Raw genomic sequence first — 22,340 nt, 5'->3', positions numbered from 1 at the left:
AGTGCATGGTTTAGTTGACTAGCAACTGCAGGACTATAACTTGTAACATATATAAAGTCCTGCTTTACCTCACACTGTTACATACGATCAGCGATCAAACACCGTTATATGGTTGAGCAGCTGTTTCCTCGTCTTCTCATACTGTATTTCCTAGCTGTATTAAGTGCTGTGAGCTGGGATTCGGAGCGCAGTATAGCAAGGATTGTGTGTAAAGTCGGCCGTATTCCTCTGCAGCTCAGGAGTAAATACAAAAAAGCCGATCAGAGAGATCTCAGGGCTGTTTAAGGCCTTTTTCAGAGAGATGAAGTGTGCAGAGGTTCTGAACACAGACACACAGCACAGCACAGCTGGCTTCAGGACACAGCAGCTAGCTGTTTATGTTAATGTTAATGTTAATGTTAATGTTTCATGGCGTGTCGTGGGTTAGGAACGTATCACAAAGCTGTCTTGATTTTATGGACGAAATCTGAAATTCACAATAATGCTAAGCTGAGGCAAGCATGCAGCGTGATGAACGCAAAAACACACCAGGGACCTGAATTAAGTACTATTCGGACGGGATTAGTTTCCCCGACGTGCTGCGTGATTCGCACGGGATAAGCGATCTCGCAGATCTCGCAGATCTTCATGAAGTACATGCTCATCACGCTTAAAATTTCATGCATACTACACACACACACACACATCATTTTAATACAAACTGATTGTTTTGATCCTTATTATAAGCATTTATTGTAGGAGAGGGCCATTATTTCTGTAGGTCACATGATCATAATACGTATGTAGGCTTTAAGTGTGCTAGGAACTTTTACATAAAAACACACGGAAGCGATTTACAGACACATCGTCTCTATTTTCTTTCTCGTTTCTCACAGGATATAATGTAATCTTTACCAACATGGCGGGATTATTATCTTTTACTACTGCTCATTTTATAGAACGTAAAATACGGCGTAATCTTTCCTGATCAGCCCGTAAAAAATATCCCTAATGTGACAGATTCGGACAAGGTTAATGATATTTTGTTAATAAAAGTATTCCAGTCTAAATAAGGCTTTAAATACGTGCCATGTCTCACGCTATCATGTCTTTTCTTCTCAGTTAGCTTTGTGTTAATGAAGTAGCATAACGCAAGGCTGAATCGTCCCACTGGAGCCGAGGGAAAATCGCCCGTGTCTGCTTCTAACCCCGTGATATTTCAATAAACACACATGAAAATGCATGAATAATAAATGACTCGGTCGGAATGCTAGCATCGAAGCCTCTTTTGGTTTAATGACTCGAGCAAATCCCTTCAATTCATTTCGCCGCTTATTCGAGGAGGAAAAGTGTGAGAAGGGAGCGATGGCTTTTGTGTGACGTGCGCTAAAAGAAGAACTGAATTTATTGCTAAAACACCAGCCGAGCCTTGCGGGATTAGACGAAGACAAAAGTAACTAAAACGCCGCTTCAAGGTCGCTGGGACTCGTTTTTTTCCCAGAATTAATTAGTATTCATTTAGACAAAAATAAAGAGATGATTGCGACACGACGGTTAAAAAATGAAGCTCGTGAATAAAACATGGCCGCTTCTTCGGTTTTCGTTCTCTTGATGATTCTGAAACGCTTTTTAACTCTCTTATGAGCGATTTTTCTAAAACAAACTGAAGCAACTAGTGAGAACAATGGCATTTGTATGTGTGTGTGTGTGTGTGTGTGTGTGAGATACAGACAGAGAGACAGAGACAGAGAGAGAGGGGATGTGTTTTTTTTTTCATGTGCATACTCACTGATACAGCACTGTGTGTGTGTGTGTGTGTGTGTGTATGTGTGTGTGTGTGTGTGTGTTTCATCCCACACACTTCTTCTGAGGCTTTTTGCAGATCGTGACCTCTCATTTGAAACTGCCGCCGTAATCGATCAAACGTGCGCCCCACACACACACACACACACACACACACACACACACACACACACACGCACACACACACTGCCTGTTGTTGGTGTTGGCAGCTGTCTCAAATCACATACTTGTGTACTATTCTAACTGATGTGTGTGTACAGAAGTGTGGGACACACTGTGGATCAAAAAGGGGCGGAGTCTGTAGAGGAAAACCAACATGGTGCTGCAACTGGAGTGTACTTTCATAAAAATGTTTTTAAAATGTGCATAATCATTAATCGTTGATGTGGTGAAGGAGATGTTTATTCAAATTTTATGGAAGGAGTCTCCAGTGTCAGCTTTCTGACATCTTCAGGACTGGAAATCTCGGAGGTGTGAACTGCACGTGGATCATTTTCACTCTACGTTCGTTTTATCGCTAGTTTCTGACTCTACACTCACAGGAAGCTGGGAAGTGATGCGTATCCTCTCGGAGCTTTTTACACTGAAGTGATGAATGTGTGTGTTTAAATCACACACACACACCTATCAGGATGCGCTGTTACGCTGCAATGCTTCATGGGTTTGCGCTGCTGTAAGCTCCTTTGTGGTAATTTATGAATGTGAGCACATTCGTGTGTCACAGTGATGCATTACACACAAACACATACACAAACTTTTCATCGTCTGCATTCAGGTGAGGCGTTTCGACACCGCAGAAATGTTCTGACTGCTTTAGATCTTTGTGTTTCTGTTTCTGTGCGAATGCCGGATTTATAAAGAAAGACGTACAGATAACAAGTAAACGCAGAGGAGTGAACTAACGCAGTCAGTACTGTTGTCCAAAAATTAGTGATAAATATTCAGAAAGGTTTCATTTTTATATAAAACTCTAAAATATGGATTTGTCTCAGGTGTAAATAATATAGACTGATAGAGTAAATCACAGATTGTACACTTTTTTTGAGAAATAATAATAATAATAATAATAATAATAATAATAATAATAATTCCGAATGTAAGAATTTTGTTGTCTGTAAAATGATCAATCAAAATATTTTTAAAAATCTTAATTAATAAATAAATAAATAAATAAATAAATAATTTATGTGTGTTACATTTGCTCGAGTAACTTTCAGAAATTTTTTTTTAATGGTTTTAATATTGCTATATTTTTAAAACAAATTTGTAAAGACAAAAAACATACTTTTGCTTCGTTACGTTCAGATATGTTCTTCCATTTATTTATTTATTTATTTAAACATATTATTTTATATGTTTGATATTTATATTATTATTATATTATTATTTATTTATATGTCTATTTATATATTTATTTATATTTATTAATACCAATATTTCTATATTTATTAATACAAATCTATTTGTATTTATTTTAAAATTTGCTTGTTTTTTTCTTTTGTATATTAGCTTCACATGCTCATGTTTACTCTTGATGAGATCACACCCTACATCACTCGCATTTAACTCGGCAATGACCGAAATGGATAAATCTGTGGAATCCGTGTGGAGGCAGGACGTTGCCCGCTGCATACAGAGCCACAATTTTCCCTCCTGATGCTAAAATATAATAGATACATAATGCATTGTCTGCTTACTGTGCTCCGAGAAAGTAAAACCGCCACTGCCGTGTACAAGAACGCCATTCTGAGCTTAATAAAACGTCGTGTTTGTGTCTTTGACAATGCTAGGCATTAGCTATAATGTTGACAGTGAATCAAAATCACTTAATTTGTTAGTTCCGTTTAGATTTGAGGTTTTTTAGAGAGGTTAGGCTGTATTCAGAATCTAAAGTCAAAACTGTGACCTCTTTTGATATTTACACAGGGAAAGTTCCTCGTATTCAGAGTGGGGTTCCGCACCTACTGAAGTTGATTTTCTGAGCTTCGAATTCAGACTATTAAAATCATCTGCGTGTAGTTCGCGCCTCCGAGGTTGCCAGATTTTTCTTGATTAGAAGCATCTGTGATAGGGTCCTGCCTTTAAGTACGAGCAAACCCCGAAAAAATGGAGGGTATTTTTCGTAGATTTGTATTTTTTCGCTATCAAATATGATGTAATGTGATGTAACATAAAATGATTTAAGAAAATACAAATTAAAAGAAAGAAAGCTATATTAACTCTCTCCCTGAAGGAACCTTTACAGGTTCTGTGTATAGATCCCTACAGCAGTGTTTCCCAAAGCCCCGAGGGTCTCTAAGAACCCTTAATTATCTGACAAATATCAATATTTTAAGAGTGTTTTCATGGTTTTTCTTGTTACATTCACTATATGGAGTCAATCATTCTGAAAAAAAATCATGAAATATCTTGTCTGACACCATCACCTTTTTCTTTGCTAAGCTCTTTTTTAATGATTAAACACGCCATCACTGTCCACACACACACACACACACACTAACTTTCTGACCTCAGACACTAACAGAGATGTTAATGAGTGGAGAAGAAGGATGTTTGCGCTGAAAGGAGATGGCAAAGGACAACACTGGCAGACTTTCTATAATTCATGCATATATAAAACGCATATCTGCAGTTCTACAACATCGACCCTCAGGACAAAGAGTGGGTGGAATGTAGCGTGTGTGTGTGTGTGTGTGTGTGTGTGTGTGTGTGTGTACAAGTTTTTAGCCCTTTATGAGGACCAATTGATGAGTTCTGAGATTCGATTGGTTGGTCCCCATGATGCAAAAATAACTATAAGTAATTTGCTTCAGTAATATACATTGTCAATGAGACAGCTCACAAAGTACAAATATGTGTGTGTGTGTGTGTGTGTGTGTGTGGATTGTCACATACTCTTTACCTCCTTACAGATTCTTTTCTCCTGTACGTGACAGTATCACTGTCTGTGTGTTTGTGTGTGTGTGTGTGTGTGTGTGTGTGTGTGTGTGTGTGTGTGTGTCACATATTCTTTTCCTCTTTACAGATTCTTTTCTCCTGTACGTGACAATATGAGGTGATTACCGAGATTGAAAAGAAAATGAATTTGGCACTCCATTTTCTCCCTCTTGGCTCCGCCACATTAGCCCTCGCTCCTTACTTCGCTCTGCACACACACACACACACACACACACACACACACACACGGTGATGATGCTCCTGCTCTGCATTAGCATGATGTTAAACGAATATGAGATGTGATTCAGAGCAGCTCCAATCACACAGAGACACAGAGAGAACGAGAGAGAGAGAGAGAGAGAGAGACGGATTCCCAAAGAAACTGTCTTTATGTGTGGGATAATAAAAGAAAAGAGAAAATAGTCTGCGTGTTCGTTTGTCATTTCATTTCATTTCATGCTTTCTGTGTCTGTGCTGCCTGGATGTCGGCATCTTGTTTATAATCCAAATAAAAAAAAATACAACACATTTTCTGCACAATAATATTTTAATCCTTTCACGCATAAATGATTATAAAACATATCACGATTTTTCAATGGTTTTATTCATCAAAAATAGCGTGCAAATTCCAATACATATTAAAAAGTAACTCGCGTGAGAAGGCATCAAGTAAAAGTAAAATGGAGGGAAAATTACTCGTAATATCCAAAATGATGGAAAAAACATTACACTGGAAAAGAAAAGGGGGGAATATGCAATCGGTCACATTAAAAAAAAAACATATTACATAGAGTTTAGATAAAAATATGAAGTTTCTTATCAAAACAAGATTTTATTGCTTATACTAAATTTAAGTTAAACAAGTTTCTAAAAACTTGGTTCAATTACGTAGAGGGAATGTGAACGTGTATAACATGAACATGTAGTATTAACGTGATCCATTTATGTTATGAAATCTCGCAAGGACGCTCACGCTGACGCAAAGGAATGGATGTAGTATAAAAATGAACTTAAAGCATGTGTGGTATAATAATAGCGCAGCGGGAAATATCGCTGTCTCACAATGCCAGTGGTTTGATCTTCAGCTTGGCTGAGAGCGCGGGCTTTGAATTTATTCAAGGGCTTTGAAAATACACGATCAAATCAAGCTGGAGGTATGAAAACAAATTGTGTTAATGTAACTTAATCATGTGGAACTTGAATTTGAATTAAGTAATTATATATATATATATATATATATATACATACAGTCAGGTACGGAAGTGTGAGTGTGCGTGTGTGTGTGTATATATATATATATATATATATATATATATATATATATAGTAAAAAAAAAAAATAGGACACCCCATGAAAGCCTGTGTTTTTTTTTTTAACATAGTTAAACATACAGACATTTGATCTTCATTTTAACAATACTGGGAGATTCAAGTAATACAACTAAACAAATAAAGCCAAAGAAAAGTCTTTTTAAAATGATCTGTAAAATGTAGTTTAAAAGAAATCCAATTTCTTGTGAGGAAAAGTTAAGGACACACATTTATTTGTACTTAAAATGGCTAAAATGGCCTACAGGTGTATCACATCAGGTGCAAATTATTAGAACATGGTTACAGAGCATGTTGAAGGAGGCTTGCCTTATTTAAACCTCAGACATTTAGTTTGGTTTGCTCTTAATTGTTGAAGTGAGAGCTATCACCATGGTGAGATTCAAAGAGCTCTCTGAGGCCTTCAGAAAGAAGATTGTTGATGCTTATGAGTCTGGTAAGGGATATAAAAAGATCTCAAAGCAAATTGCCGTCCAAGCAAATTCACCCCAAGAGCAAGCTGGAAGATGCTTAAAGAAGTCTCCAAAAACCCTAAAATATCATCAGGGGACCTACAGCAAGCTCTTGCTACAGTTGATGTCAAAGTGCATGAATCTACAATCAGAAAGAGACTGCACAACTTTAATTATCATGGGACGTGTGCAAGGAGGAAACATTTGCTGTCTAAGAAAAACATGAGGGCAAGACTGAAGTTTGCCAAAGAACACATAGACAAAGGCCAAGACTTCTGGAATAATGTGCTTTGGACAGATGAGTGTAAAATTGAATTATCTGGACACCATAACAGAGGGCATGTTTGGCGTAAACCAAATACAGCATTTCAGCAAAAGAACCTCATACCAGCTGTGAAACATGGAGGTGGAAGTGTTATGGTTTGGGGATGCTTTGCTGCAGCAGGTCCTGGCCACCTCACCATCAGAGACTCCACTATGAATTCTATCAGAAGGTGCTTGAGGAACATGTGAGACCATCTGTCAAAAAACTGAAGCTGAAGTGGAACTGGACCTTGCAACATGACAATGACCCAAAACATACCAGTAAATCCACCAAGGACTGGCTGAAGAGTAAAAAATGGAGAGCTCTGGAACGGCCAAGTCAAAGCCCAGATCTAAATCCTACTGAGATCCTGTGGGGTGATTTGAAACGGACTGTGAGTGCAAGAAACCCCTCAAACATCACACAGCTGAAAGAATTCTGCATTGAGGAGTGGGGGAAACTTTCTTCCAGTCAATGTCAGAAACTGGTAGATGGCTACAAGAAACGTCTCATTGAGGTGATTTCAGCCAAAGGGGGAAACACTAGCTATTAGGGCATAGGGTGTCCTAACTTTTTCCTCAGTTGAAATACTCCTTTTTGTTGATTTTCTTTTGTTTAATATGTGAAAACAAAGTGATTTTTTTTGTTGTTTACATGCAATTACATCACTTTCATCTACAGGTACAAATTAAAACAAGATCAGAAATTGACATGCTGACATTTCTTAATAAAAAACTGAATATTTAATGGGGTGTCCTAATTTTTTCACATGACTTATATACACATATATATATATATATATAGTACTGTGCAAAAGTCTTAGGCAACCTATTTTTTGGTACAAACTTTGTTATAGATTTTTATTTTATCACTTCTACATTATGGATTCAGTACAAAAACATTTTAGATTCCAAACATTAGTTTTCCAGCACAAAATTAAATGTTACAGAAAACTGTTTGTATGTCAGTAAAGAAAGCAGCAGATTCCATAAGAAACCACTTTTTAGACAAAAAAACATAATGAAGGCTGCTGGGTTTTGCTGCAAAAATAAGAAGCAAGTGTGACAGTCAAAGTCTCTAGAAGAACTGTGGCTGCTTCTGCAAGATGCTCAGTAATACTTACAGCTCATTTCCTTATAAAACTGCACAAATTGTACCTGAGAATACTATTTTTTGAGCTGTTACTGTTACTGAGCTGTTACTATCGAAACGATAACGTATTAGAACGAGTGCATTAATATAACTCTGTGATCTGCAGCTGCACTACTGTCAAAGCTGCTCTTATAGAAAATTCATCAATGCTTTCTGACCAATCAGAATCCAGAATGAGATTTTCTATAAAGTCTTTAATCCGAATTCAGAATACAGCAGCTATAACAATTATACGATTTTTTTCCCCCCGTTATTAAACAACAACACCGTTTTTCATCCATTTATTATTAAAAAGTAATATAAAAAATATGAATTAATAATTAGTAAGTATGCATTTTGTTTAAAATACTCAAAATAACATTTAAAGCATAAAAAACTGCATACACATTATGATTTCATGAACTCGGGTTTGGATCGATTAAATTGTGCATGCAATTTACTACATCAGCACATGCAAGAAGCAAAAAAAATATATATCTAATAATTCTTTTCGTGACTGGTTCACCGATTCAGTCTTCTGCATTTTAATTCCTGCCAAAGCGTCACATTTTCTGTCGCTGTCAGGACAAAATATTCATCACGGTGCAAAAAAGTAAGATGTTTTAGAGGCTGACAGCCAAACAGTTTGTGGTTAAATGGAGAAATGTGTGTGATTAACGTGACTATCACGTGTAGGATCCTAGATCAAACTCAGCGTCAGTAACAGCATGACTCTCTCAAGTACCTTTACACGATTTACATCACTTTAGAAAATGAAAGCATGAGCATGAGCATAATTTGCATTTATTCAAACATGGGTCGACATTTGGCCAAAGAAATATCTTCAATAGATTTAGCTGGAGTATTACAGTATTGATTACCTAATTCCTAAAGAATAATATTTAAAAATAATTAAAAATTTAGTTGGTCAAATGTTTTAAATGTAAACATGTACAATTAAACTCCCTCCCTTTTTTTACTGTTAGTTAAGACTCATTATCATCTCATCTCAAAATAACACTTTTTCTCCTCCATTAACACTCACCTCACCAGTCAGCGTCCACCTCCGGTTACCCACAATGCCTTTGGTGAGTTAGAAGGAACGAGGGTTCCATAACGAGGCATGCTAATTAAGACAAGCAGTCACACACACCTACACGCAGACTAGCGAGGGCAGGAACAGCCAGAGAAGATGCTTTCAGATATGCTAGGTCGTCCTACACACAAACACACACACACACATACACATACACACGCTCTTTCAAAGTGTGTATGAGACGGTTCAGGGTCGAGCACGTCTCTCATTAGATTTTGGCAAGCGTGTTATTTAGAAGCCTAATTATCAGCTCGTATATGCTCTTTGGCCTCCTTCCACCAAATCATTTTAGAATCTGCGCTCATGAAAAGTTAGCTTCCTGATGAAGTGTTTTATTTGTGTCAGTTTATTAGTTAATGCAGTGGTTTTATCTCCACTGAATTAACTAATAAACTGACTCCGTCTAGTGCAGCTTCAAACAGGAGCTGCAAACTTAAGCTCGTTAATAACTCGATTAGCGCTATGCTAGGTAGCTAAACGTCATCATGTCAGTCTACAAGCAAAAATATGAATGATCATCAAAAATGCTATCTATGACAATTAACAATATCATCACTGTTATTATTTATTTTACATTCACCAGCCCTGATGGAAATGATCCCTAATGCTAACTGTAAGCTTGTTGAACACTAGTTAGCTAGCTAGCTTGAAAACAAAGCCAACTAAAAAATCTTAGTTAGCTAGCTAGCTTGGATTTTTGCTACAAAAGCTAACTAAAAAGCTTGGATGCCTTTTTAGCAGCTTTAGGAAACTTTAACCTTATTGTACACTAGTTAGCTAGCTAGCTTGGATTTTTGCTACAAAAGCTAACTAAAAAGCTTGGATGCCTTTTTAGCAGCTTTAGGAAACTTTAACCTTATTGTACACTAGTTAGCTAGCTAGCTTGGATTTTTGCTACAAAAGCTAACTAAAAAAGCCTAGTTGTCTTTTAAGCAGTTTTAGGAAACTGTAACTTTATTACACACTAGTTAGCTAGCTAGCTAGCTTGGATTTTTTTTTTTTTTTTTGCTAGAAAGCTAACTAAAAAGCTCAGTTGCCTTTTTAGCTGATTTCAGCTGAGAAAACTCACACTTGTGAACGGTTTCCTCAGTCTGACTAACAATATCATCCACCATTTTGAATATCAACAACAATGTCCTCATTAGTTACTAGTGATGCACTAGCTACTACTGATAGCAAAATTAGTAACTGAATTAGTATTAATCAGTCGTGGACTTTCAAGAAACATTTTATTTCACGTGAGTTGCTTTTAAATGATGTGTATTAGCTAGCTACATTAGTTAGCTTGGATCGAGTAGGGTTCCAAACACAGAGCAGGTTTTGTTTCACTTCGGGAAAGTGCTTCTGCACAGCTCTAAGTAAATGTCTGGTTTTGTTTTCATCATGTCCGAGTCCCTTGATGTCAATGACAGTTATTTTCACTCACTATTGTTATCTTTAAACATTTTTTTCCTCACCTAGCCCTAACTTCAACCCTAGCATTTACCACAGCGTTTGTTTTCGCTGTGTGCTGCTACCAGTGAACTCCTGGTGCTAAGTTGAAGATGTTTTATCAGGTGACTCATCCTGTAGTTCCCCCTGTAGATATTTTCACAGAATACAGCTTGCAGTCTGCTTTACTTTGATCAACATTATTAATCGTGAAATGTGTCCAGATCAATGTCATTTTGTGTCATTTGTCATTAGCAACAATGTCATATTGGATCACCTGGTATTGGATGTTGGTATAAGAGCATTTTTTTACAACTTTTAACAAATTAGCATGGTATCAGACCAATATCTGATACCAGTATCTGTATCGCTGCGTCCCTGTTGATGAGGATGATGATGAAGATGATGACACTGATGCTAATATTGATTCTGTTTTATTTCTTGACAGCTGAGACCCTGGACGTGGGCGAGTATCTGGAAATTTCCGGCATCATGCGCACTCAGGCCGGCCGCTACGAGTGCAAGGCTAGCAACGACGTCGCTACACCCGACGTCAAGTACGTCAACGTGGTCGTCAACTGTAAGTACCTGAGTGCAAAGATGAAAAAACATTTTAAACTTGTCTATCATGATAACTCCTTCACTTCTGTTGACAAATTATGATTAATTGAAGATTTTTATATTATGACAGTTGAAGGGGTTTTTTTGTTTGAAGAAAAATTATTTCCTGTCTTTATTGGCTAGCATTTTAGTTGACAGAAATACAGAGCTAAGCTCCATTTCATTAGGAATATTTGTTAATTAATAGTCTTCATAGTCTCTTGCTAGCTTCTGAGATTAGCAAAAAACACAACTAGCCTTTTAAAGCATGTTTAGCATTATAGCAAAGGCAAAGCTAGATAGCTAACTATTGTTTGTTACAGGTATAGCTAGCTTCTAGATCATTTCCATATGAGCAGATGAACGAATAATACGAATAGCACGAATAACAGCAGTGAGCAAAACACTATAATCTTGATATTAGCTTTTAAATACATCATCTATCAATTAGTGCTATGTTAGATAGCTAACAACTACGAGAACAACTAATGTCAATCTACAACCAGATATATGACTGTTAAGCAAAACAGTATTTAAAAACATTGCTATGACAATTAACGATTTTATCACTGTTATTATTTATATTTTTAGATTTTCAAAATGCTAAGTGTAGCGCTAGTGAGCATTAGCTAGCTAGCTAGCTTGACCTTTCCTACAAAACTAAGCATGTTTAAACAACCTAGTTGTATTTTCAGTGAATTTCAGCTGAAAAACTCTTATTTGTGAACAGTTTCCTCAGTCTGAGTGACAATACCATCCACCATTTTAAATATCAACAACAAAAATGATATTATGTCCTAATTATCGCCTTCAGGAAAAGAATAATTTCTCTGCGGCTTTCTCCACCTCAGCAACAAAATAAATACATAAATACATCCTTAATGGTGTGTTAGTAACACTACATAACAATAATACATAACGTGAACATAAGTGAATATGGCATGCTAATATGCTAATATGGCATGCAAGTAAATGATTGATTGAATAGTTTATTAGAGACGATACAGAAATGTTTTTTTTTTTTTTTTCATATTTAGCCTGTGGCAATATCAATATCTCCATGCTTCAGACATAAATTAGCATTCAGCATGTTTTAAAAAGTTATTCAAAGCATTTAAAAAAAATTTCGACTTCAGCAGCAGTCTCATTTCTTCTCTTTCCTGCTGATATTTGCTCCAAAAGTCAAGGCTGATATCGAAAACTGACCTTTTTGTCTGCACCGGGTCGACTCGTGTTTCATTTCGGCGCCCCCTCCAGCGCCGTCTCTTTAGCCCTGCTGCCGACTGCGGCTCATTCCTCACGACTTTCCTTTGCACCCAAGTGGCATATAACAAAACATGCCTGAAAGCCTGTCCCTGCCAATCAATCCTACCTGCTGTTCAGGAAGAAAGGGGTTTGCAATGCCACAGAACTGGGTTTTTTAGCGTATTACACAAATTTTTTTTTTGTACTGCTAGACTTTGTCTTCTTGCAGGTTTGTTTGGTGTTTTTTTTTTTGGCATTTTTAATTTATTAAATCAACTGATTTATTTGCAACAAATCAAGCCAAATTGCTATAATAGACTTATTTAATCATAAAAATATAATCATACACCAATAACATTTTGATATATTAATTTTAAAAAATAACTATTTTTCTTTTCAATTATGGATGAGAATTTATTCCACATCAAAAAAAGAACAGAAACAAATCGATGATTAGCATAATGAACAGCATGGCACCAATAATGCAAAAAAACAATAATATCTAAGCCAGTGAAAATATCTCGAATTGTGTCTAATATATAAAGAATAAAATACTCCATGACACTGGAGACTCCTTCCATGAATGTTAAATAAATGTCTCCTTATAGAAAACTTCATATCAATGATTTCTAATCTGTTTACTGTAGAAATGAAAACGTATTAGAACAAGCAAATTGACATAAATATCTGATTTGCAGTCAGAGCTTATTATAGAAAATGAACCAACACCTTCTGACCAATCAGAATCCAGAATTCAACAGCGCTGTGGTAGAAATCTCATTATGCCAAAACAAATTTAAAACAATTAAGCCTTAAATTTCTCAATTAAGTTCAATTTCTCTTCTCATTAGGGCTCTAAAATCTACATCCCGATCCTTTAAAGCTGCTTTGTGACGACGTCTGTTGTTAGAAGTGCTTTATAAAAATGTAATTAAACTGAATTTAGTAACGTTAGGAATCCTTTCAGCAGTTCCCACAATGCGTCATACTGAGAGATGACAGGACCCTGATGAGCCTGTGTATACACTCTCCACCCAAACACACACACACACACACACACACACTGAATATATTACACTGTTTAATATGCAGCAGTGAAGTGTTTATTGGTAAAGTTTCCAGTCTCAGCACTGAGGAGGATAAATAAAGTAATATAATACAAGGATCATAATCTATAACTGCGTTAGAGCCGCTGTGTGTTTATTTACCATCTCTCAGGCTGTGACTGAGTGTAATATATTTTACAGCAGTGGCTGCAGTGTGTCTCTCTCTCCTCAGTGCTTCATCTTCTTTTATCTGCTTTTATCTTTTGTTTTCTATTGTGTAGAAGATGAAGGTTTTGTTTTTGTTGTAACTCTCTTCCGTATAGATCCGCCTTTTATTAAAGGGTCTAGGAGCTCGGAGACACAGGTGGGACGCCAGGGAGTTCTGCAGTGCGACGCCACCGCAGTGCCCAAACCAGAGTTTGAGTGGTACCGAGACGACAAGAGGTACAGTCTTTGCTAGTATACACACCTATCACACTTAGCATAGAGGGACTGTCACTTACTGGAGAGGAACTGATACTGCTAGTAAATACACTTAGCAGTGGGGGACTAATTCCACTTGTAAATTCAATTACACTGAGGAACAAATACACTTAGCATGGAGGAAGTAATCCTGCTTGTACATTTCCTTAGCCAATAGTGACTAATTCCACTATTAAATTTGATAAGAATACAAAAACTAATCCCACTAGTAAGTTTGCTAAGTATACAGAAACTAATGCCACTGCTAAATTTGCTTAGCATGTGAAAAAAAAAAAAAAATCTCACTAATTAATTAGGAAATAATCCCATTAGCAAATGTGTTTAGTGTGCAGAGACTAATCCCACTAGTAAATGTGCTTAGCATGCAAAGACTAATCTAATTAGTTAAAGTATGGACTAATTCCACTAACAAATTTGCTTAGCATGTAGAAACTAATGCTACTACTAAATATGCTTAGCATGTAAAAACTAAACATATTAGTAAATTTGTTTGGCATGTAAAAATGAATCCCAGTACTTTTATTACAAACTGATCCACGTAGTAAATGTGCTTATCATGGAGAGAAACTAATCCCACTAGAAAATATGCTTAGCATGCAAAGACTAATGCCACTTGTAAAATTGCTTAGCATTCAAACAGAAATCCTACTAATGACTTTGTTCTAAACCCATTAGTACATTTGTTTAGCATACAGAGACTAAGTACACTACTAAATTTGCTTATCACAGAGGGACTAATCCCACTAGTAAGATTGCTTAGCATGCAAAGACTAATCCCGCTACTCAATATGCTGCTTATCATGCATAGATTAATCCCGCTAATAAATTTGCTTAGCATGCACAGACTAATCCCACTAGTACATTAGTTTGTCTTGCAGAGACTAATCCCACTAGTAAAATTCCTTATTGTATATGGACTAATCCCACTAGTAGATTGGTTTAGAATCAAGGGACTAATCCCACTAGTAAATTTGCTAAGCATGCAGAAATTAATGCCATGAATAAATTTACTAAGCATACAGAGACCTATCTCTCAAGTAAAGTTACTAAATATAAAGAGACTAATCCCGCTATAAAATTATATATGGACTAGTAAATTTGTTTTTGCATAGAAGGTCTAATCCCATTAATAAAGTTGCTCAGCATGTAAACAGTAATCCCAGTAGTTAATTTGCTTGTCACAGAGGGACCAGTACCACAAGTAAAATTTCTTAACATGCAGAGACTAATCCCAGTAGTTTGCTAAGCATAGAGGGACTAATCAAGAATGCATAGATGAATCACAGTAGTATATTTGCTTAGCATAAGGGACTTAAACCCACTAGTAGAATTTCTGAGCATGCAGGGACTAATCCTGTAATCATGAAACTTAAAATACTGAGATTTCTACACCGTTAGAACTTGACTGCATTTAGCGTGTGCGCTTCTACTTATATAAAATATTGTAAAATGTTTTCCAGTGTTTTAATCCTGCTCGCATGCTAATGTTGCAGCCTGTGTGTTGAGTATTTTTAAATTGTGCTAAATGATCTATTGATAGCAGAGTGCTGATGAAGTGCTCACTCTCTTTAAGGCTGTAAATATAGTGAGTGTTTTAATTGCATGCATTTTCCTGTCTATTATTGACATGTTTATATCTTCAAAAGTTGTTCTATGCAGTGTAGTGCAGGTTCACTTAATTATAAATCTCTCTCTCTGTCTCCTATTCTGTCTCTATGTCTCTCTCTCTCTCTCTCTCTCTCTCTTTCTTTCTTTCTTTCTCTCTCCAGGCTGTCGAACATGCAGGGGATTAGTATTCACATTGTTGGCTCTCGCACTGAGCTCACTGTGGCCAACGTCACGGAGGACGATTATGGAAACTACACCTGCGTGGCCACCAACCGGCTGGGCATACACAACGCTAGTGTGTTTCTCTACAGTGAGTACACACTTCACACACAAAAAAACACTCTATTACACACACAGTAGGCTAAAATGGATTACAAGTGGATTTTGGTTAATGGCTGTTAATAAATTATAATAATTCATATTTTAAAAACTGAAGTAAATTTGTTTAGCATGCAGGGACTAACGCCACTAGTAAAACTATTTAGCATACACAGGCTAATCCCAATCCCAATCCCAATGCAGAGGCTAGGATTAGCCTCTGCATGATAAACAAATTTCCTAGGGGATTAGTCTTTGCATGCCAAGTAATTTTACTAGTCTCTGATGTCATGCTAAGTAACTTTACTGTAATTAAAAATTACTTGGCATGCAAAGAAATTTGTTTTCATGCAGAGGCTAATCCTACTAATCCTACTAATAACTTGCTTCACATAGAAGGCCCAACCCCACTAGAAAAAAAATGCCAAGGACTAGAAACTTGTTTAGCAGAGACTAAGGCTACTAATCCCACCAGTAATTTGCATAACATCGAGGGACTAATCCCAGTAGTAAAAATATTAGGCTTAGAAGAACTAGTGCCACTAATACATTTGTTCAGCATACAAATACTAATCCCACTAATATATTTCCTTAACATATATGGACTAATCCCACTAGAGAATTTGTTTAGCAGAGACTAGTATTCTTTTTAACACACAGAATTTAAACCCACTACTATATTTGCCTATCATAGAGAAACTTATCCCACTAGTAATTGTATTTAGCATGCAGAGACTAATCCCACTAGAAGAGGTGTTTAGCATACAGAACTTGAACCCACTAGTAAATTTGCTTATCATAGAGAAACTAATCCTACTAGCAGTTGTATTTAGCATGCAGAGACTAATCCCACTAATATATTGGGTGATCATAGAAAGACTAATCCCACTAATTAATATGCTTAGCCCAATGAGTCTTTTATTTTTACTCAATTTCTTATTAATTTATAATATGCTAGGAATGTATGTAGTTAAACAATGATGCTAAGAATTTCAGAATTGTAGTTTTTTGCCCTTGAATTTGTATTGAAAACAACTTTTTTTGTATAAAATCTGACTAATTTTTATATCAAACTGTCTTAACCGGGGGAAACTCGTAAAGCAAAGTCACCATAATGTGCTTATGATAATAACAACAGCTCACAAAATTTTGCTTTCATACCAGCCACAGGCTAATCATCTTATCACAGAGTGATGATACAGTACAAACCTCACTTTTTCTTCTGAGTCAGGCTGTTTACACACTTCAGCCTAATCACAGGATAATTCATCTTATTTATCTTAATATAAAATAATCAATCACAGACGGTGTCATAAGGAGAAAATTCCCAGGATGCAATTCACATTATGGACAGCAGATGTCACACTTTACACAGTTTTGTTATTACTTACTGTGTCTATGTTATTTAAAGCATCTTTGGGTTTCAGAAATGCACTCTATTTATTATTATTATTACTATTATTACTATTATTACTATTATTATTATTATTATTGCCATTAAATGTCATAAAGTTCTCAGAATGCATTTCTCACTTTGTCCAGCAGATGGCACACTGCACCAATGAATGGCTTGTCAATAGTTTATCATTTTTATAGGAATGTTTTGTGTGTGTGTATATAATATATATACACACACACATATTCATATATATATATATAGAGAGAGAGAGAGAGAGAGAGAGTTGGAATCTTAGTTGTATTTTTTTAATATTAATCTTGAAGGGTGCCAATAATTTTGGAGTTGTCCGTATATTATAGAATTGACTACGTTTCATTAGAATTTGCATCATTTAGCTATTCAATGTCTCACACTCGCTTTTTTTCCTCCTCTCTTTCTCTGTGTTTGAGGACCTGGAACTGGGAGGGACATCAATGGCTCCGCCTCCGTGTGTCAGTCAGTGTGGCTCCTCCTCCTGCCCTTCTTCCTGCCTCTACTCAAGTGTTAATGCTCAGCGCTGCACTCCTTCACCACCACGCTCCTTATCCTTCTCTTCTTCATTCCTCCTCTCGCTCTAACTCTCGCCTTTTCCTCTCTTCGTCAGACTGTTTGCATTTCCATTCAGCATAAACCGTGCCTCCTTGCACGCAAAACTAGGTACACTTCCAATTACAAAAGTTGAACAGAACGGGCTAGTCTTGTGTTTTAGTGTTGAAATAAAAAAAAAAGAAGATTACCAGACCTGAAAGGAAGCAGCAAGATGCTCTTTCTATGATAAATTGTTATTATTTACTCGTTTTTCGTTTGGCTTGTTTTGTCACAAATCTAGCAAGAGCTATATAACGCTAACTTCAGTGAAATCAACCAATTCAGAAAAGTAACACAGATTTTAATCAATTTATCCAAAATTCCCTTCAGTATGTGTTGAATGTGTACCGTGAATGTCTAGCATTAGAAAAAGGAAATGAAGCTACACCTAGGCAACTTAGCAACTAGCGCTTAGCATCATTGTCTGGAAAGTAGCCAGTCAGTAATTTTTTGAACCTTTTCAATCCTTGCTAAATCCTATAAGAAGCATCTGAACTTCTCCTGAACCTTATTAGCATCTCATTCAGTTTGGGCTAACTAGCTAGCAGATATGTATACGTAATGCCTGACTCTAGCGCTGAAAGGTAAATTGTAAGCTAACAGTGAAACTTGTGACAAAAATCTAATGAACCAGTCAGGAATCTTTGCATACAACAAGCCAGCGAAAAAGCTTTCAAATAAACAAAATAAATAACAGTAAATGTAGTGATACCTCACTTCCTGTTAGCAAACTCCAAGCTAGTGAAGGAGCTTAGCTAGCTGCTGTGTAATTGAAGCGCTTGAGTTTGAAATGAATTAATGGATTCGGTTTGTGAGAGCGATACATTCTCACGATTGCAAATTCCTGAATTCCCGAATTCTCGTGAGGCAACTGTGAAAAATGAAATGTTATAGAAGAAACAGTCAAGATTAGCGGTTAGCAAGCCAGGGGACTGAGGTATCTTTTCATAGAAAAAGGCTCTTGCTAGAATTCCCACAGGTAAGAGTTTTCATTAAAAGGGAATCTCTTGTTGCACTACTTAAACAACAGAATTACAAAATGAGGGCGTGTGCCGAGAGATGAGTATTGTTATTATTAGTATTATTATTATTATTATTGTTATTATTTTGGTTGTTGTTTTACTCCACAAGTTTTGACATGTTGGGCGTCACTTTAACGAAATCTCATCGTCCTGATCACCATTTTAACCGTTTTTCTGGGGGACAAAAACGTTCCGTCACCTTCCAGTGTCCATTTGTGGAAAATGTACCATACTGCTAATCTGTGTGTGACTTTTTTGGACTGAAATGTACGACACCAATGAATGCTCTGCTTATTATTATTATTATTGTTATTATTATTATTATTATTATTTTATTCTCTTAAAATAATTCTCCTTTCTTTTATGAATTTTTCGAATGGAAGCTAACAAAGCTGACGTTTTTCTTTTTTTTTCAAGATTTCAATTAACGTTGTATATATGTACTTGAATCCATTGTCCTTATATATATATATATAAATATATTATAAAAAAAATAATATTAATATATTACGTCCATGTTTCTTAATAGGCTAGTGGATTTGTCGAGGATTAACTTGTAGCGTTGCATCTCGGTGCACCCTGTAAGTAAAACCAATTAGGAGACAAAAAGATTTTAAATATTGAAAAACGCGTTACTGTAACCTCTCGGATGAAAGTTAGAGCAACTGTACCTTTGCGCCGATCTTCATATTTTTTGTTTTTATATAGAAAGTAATTATGATTCCAGTACAAAAATGAGAAAAGCTATGCGCTTGTTGCCAAAAAAACAAAAAACAAAAATAAGAAGCTGTACTGTTTAAGATGAATTATAACGTTTGTAATTCTTTATAATTTCACTTGCTACGTTTATGTTAACTAGGCGACGTTTTGCATTTTGTTTAAATACGACATAATTTAATGTTTCTTCGTCATATTCGTCCACCTTGTAGATTCATTTAAAAATCTTCGTAAAGTTACGAAGGATGCTCGATTTTTTTCCTTGAGTTATGTTGTTCTGGTGTGCTTACACTGCGAGCCCCGCCCACATTGTAATTGACAGCACCATCAGCCAATGAGCTGGGGCGATGCCTTGTTAAATCTACAAACATGTCTCTGTTCCAAATGCTAGAATTCATGGCTAGTTAGCGAAATGACCCAGAATTTAACTAAATTTAGCTATAGCTGTATTTAGTGGTTGTATTTGTTTAGTTTCCCATTTTGGCAAGCATTTAGGTGGTAGATCTCTCGCTCTCTCTAACTCATGAGTTATTAAGCTAACAGGCGATTAGCTAGCTACTACTATTAACATGTTCGAACAGTTCTAGCATTTGGGATACAGCCATAGAACTGTGTGTGTGATTAAACTTCTTCACAGTTTAGAGTAGGCAAAGCTAATCATGAAGGGCTAGCGATTCCCTTTAGGCTAAATTTTTCCCTCTCGCAAAATATTCAAAGGATTGCTTTATCCAAATAACTCCACATAATTCCGCAGTAAATGTCCTCCTACTCTAAAATGTGATTGTTTTGCGTCCCACCTGTTGAATGCTGATGTGTAAACGTGTGTCTATATGTTTGAGTTTTACGTGAATGCACTTACACAAGCTACCAGGTCTAGCTAGCAAACAGCTGCCTCATGTGTTAGCCTTTCACACCCACATAACTTTGTTTTCCTGTAAATTTTTTTGTTTCTTTGCATATGTATCTGTGAATTTTACACCCTCATTTCATCGCGGCCAACATTTTGTAACAGCTTTGTTTTGTTCTAAGGTTACTGCAATCAATTTCTTAAAAATCGTACGTACTGTAAAGTACCGATGAAACGTTCAGAAGCGAAATAAAGTCATTTGAATTTGACATGGTGCGATTAAACTGGTGACTTTTCCTTTTCGTTTGTTTGTTCGTTTGCTTATTTGTGGTGGTGTGTGACATGGTGTGAATTATTTTTATCATATAAGGAACAAATAAACTAACAGAGCTCAGACATAATATCTTGGTCAAACTGTTCCTTTAGAGTCTATTTTAATTATTATTATTATTAACCTTATTCATTTTTATTTATTAGTAAATTATCAGTTTTTCAAAATTCCTTTAAAAAACACAAAACACAAAATGTTTTAAGTGAGATCATGCAGACACACTTTCTAAATACCTTGCAAAATTAATTTTAAATATATATTTTATTATTTTTTTTAAACTTAAATATCATATAGCAAAATATAAACACCTAATGCAAAGATATTTCTAATAATATTATAAATAAGTAAATAAATCCTATATTTGATATACTATGCCGTAAAGATGGAAGTTTTTTAATTAAAAAATAGTTTTCTTGACTCATTTTTCACAGTTTAACTCTTTTAAATTTTTAATTCTCTGGTTCTGTAGATATTTCTAGAAAATAAATAAGTAATTAAAAGTGCCTTGTAAAAAAAAAAATAATTTAAAAAAAAAAAAACTGTAAGTTGGTTTTGAAAATGTTAACACTTTTTTAAAAAAGGTTTTGTTTGTTCTTTCAATCATTTGTAGGACGGATATAGTATTAACATGAATTGAGTCAGTTTCCCGGTTTAGAGTGTATCTTGTGCTATCACTACGGAGGTTTCGTGAAACCCGCAGCAGCAGTTTTCTGAAGCGAACGCTAGGTGGAGGAAGAAGCTGTGACACTGAGCCTTCTGCCATTTTCCCGCTTGCACAGCAGCCATTAGTGTCGCTCGCTGCTGTGTGTTTTAGGAGGAAAAGATTGATCTGTACAGTCCTACAGTGATTCCCAGCAGGGCCTACAAGAGGAGCTTATTCATTTTGGGGGCTGTTCAAAAACTATTAAGGTTGAGAGTTCTGCATTGTTAGATTGGCAAGATGAATTGATTAAGGTACGATATGTGTAACTGGATGGACGGAATAAAAACGTCAGGGTGTGTGGTTATAGAAAAATAACCAATGAAGCAGACTCACTGATTACCTGCAGTGCACTAGTCGAATTTCTCACTTATTAAAGAACAGCACGTACTTGTGGAGGGGATGGTGGCTTAGTGGTTACCTCGTTGACCTCGCACCTCCAGGGTTGGGGGTTTGAATTGCGCCTCCGCCTTCTGTGCGTGGAGTTTGCATGTTCTCCCCATGCTTCGGGGGTTTCCTCTGGGTACTCCAGTTTCCTCCCCGAGTCCAAAGACATGTGTTGTAGGCTGATTGGCATTTCTAAATTGTGTGAGTGTGTGTGATTGTGCCCTGTGATGGGTTGGCACGCACCCTGTCCAGGGTGTCCCCCGCCTTCTCCCCCGTGTCCCCTGGGATAGTCTCCAGGCTCCCTGCGACCCTGTGTATGATAAGCGGCACAGAAAATGGATGGATGGATGGATGGATGGACGTTTTACTTATTTAATGTTGAGGAACGTCCACAAAACAAGTTCTCACTTACATTTTAGCAGCTTTGTACAATTATTCCCTCATCAACCTCGTTTTTCTCTCTCTCGAAACGAACAAGGAGACAAAGAATGCAGTTTGTCATTTTACTGAAGACAAAAATTCAGACACAAATTTTTGTTAGAAATGAAG

The 22,340-nt window shown here is 36.3% G+C and overlaps 1 protein-coding gene across 3 annotated transcripts in view; it reads left to right on the top strand.

The window, feature by feature from the left end:
- lsamp (limbic system associated membrane protein) overlaps positions 1-20,675 on the top strand; it is a 668,261-nt gene extending 647,586 nt beyond the window's left edge. For all 3 annotated transcript variants that reach the window (XM_034310837.2, XM_053239590.1, XM_026943528.3), the window contains 4 exons: positions 10,910-11,041; positions 13,676-13,796; positions 15,605-15,753; positions 17,610-20,675. In XM_034310837.2, the coding sequence (XP_034166728.1) occupies positions 10,910-11,041; positions 13,676-13,796; positions 15,605-15,753; positions 17,610-17,707 (500 nt within the window). In that variant the 3' untranslated portion in view covers positions 17,708-20,675. The remainder of the gene's footprint in view (positions 1-10,909; positions 11,042-13,675; positions 13,797-15,604; positions 15,754-17,609) is intronic.
- Positions 20,676-22,340: the final 1,665 nt, after the last annotated feature.

Source organism: Pangasianodon hypophthalmus, chromosome 14 (assembly GCF_027358585.1).
Source record: "Pangasianodon hypophthalmus isolate fPanHyp1 chromosome 14, fPanHyp1.pri, whole genome shotgun sequence".
NCBI classification, from domain to species: domain Eukaryota; kingdom Metazoa; phylum Chordata; class Actinopteri; order Siluriformes; family Pangasiidae; genus Pangasianodon; species Pangasianodon hypophthalmus.
The sequence above is the reverse complement of the archived record's forward strand: the minus strand, read 5'-3'. Positions and strand labels throughout refer to the sequence as shown.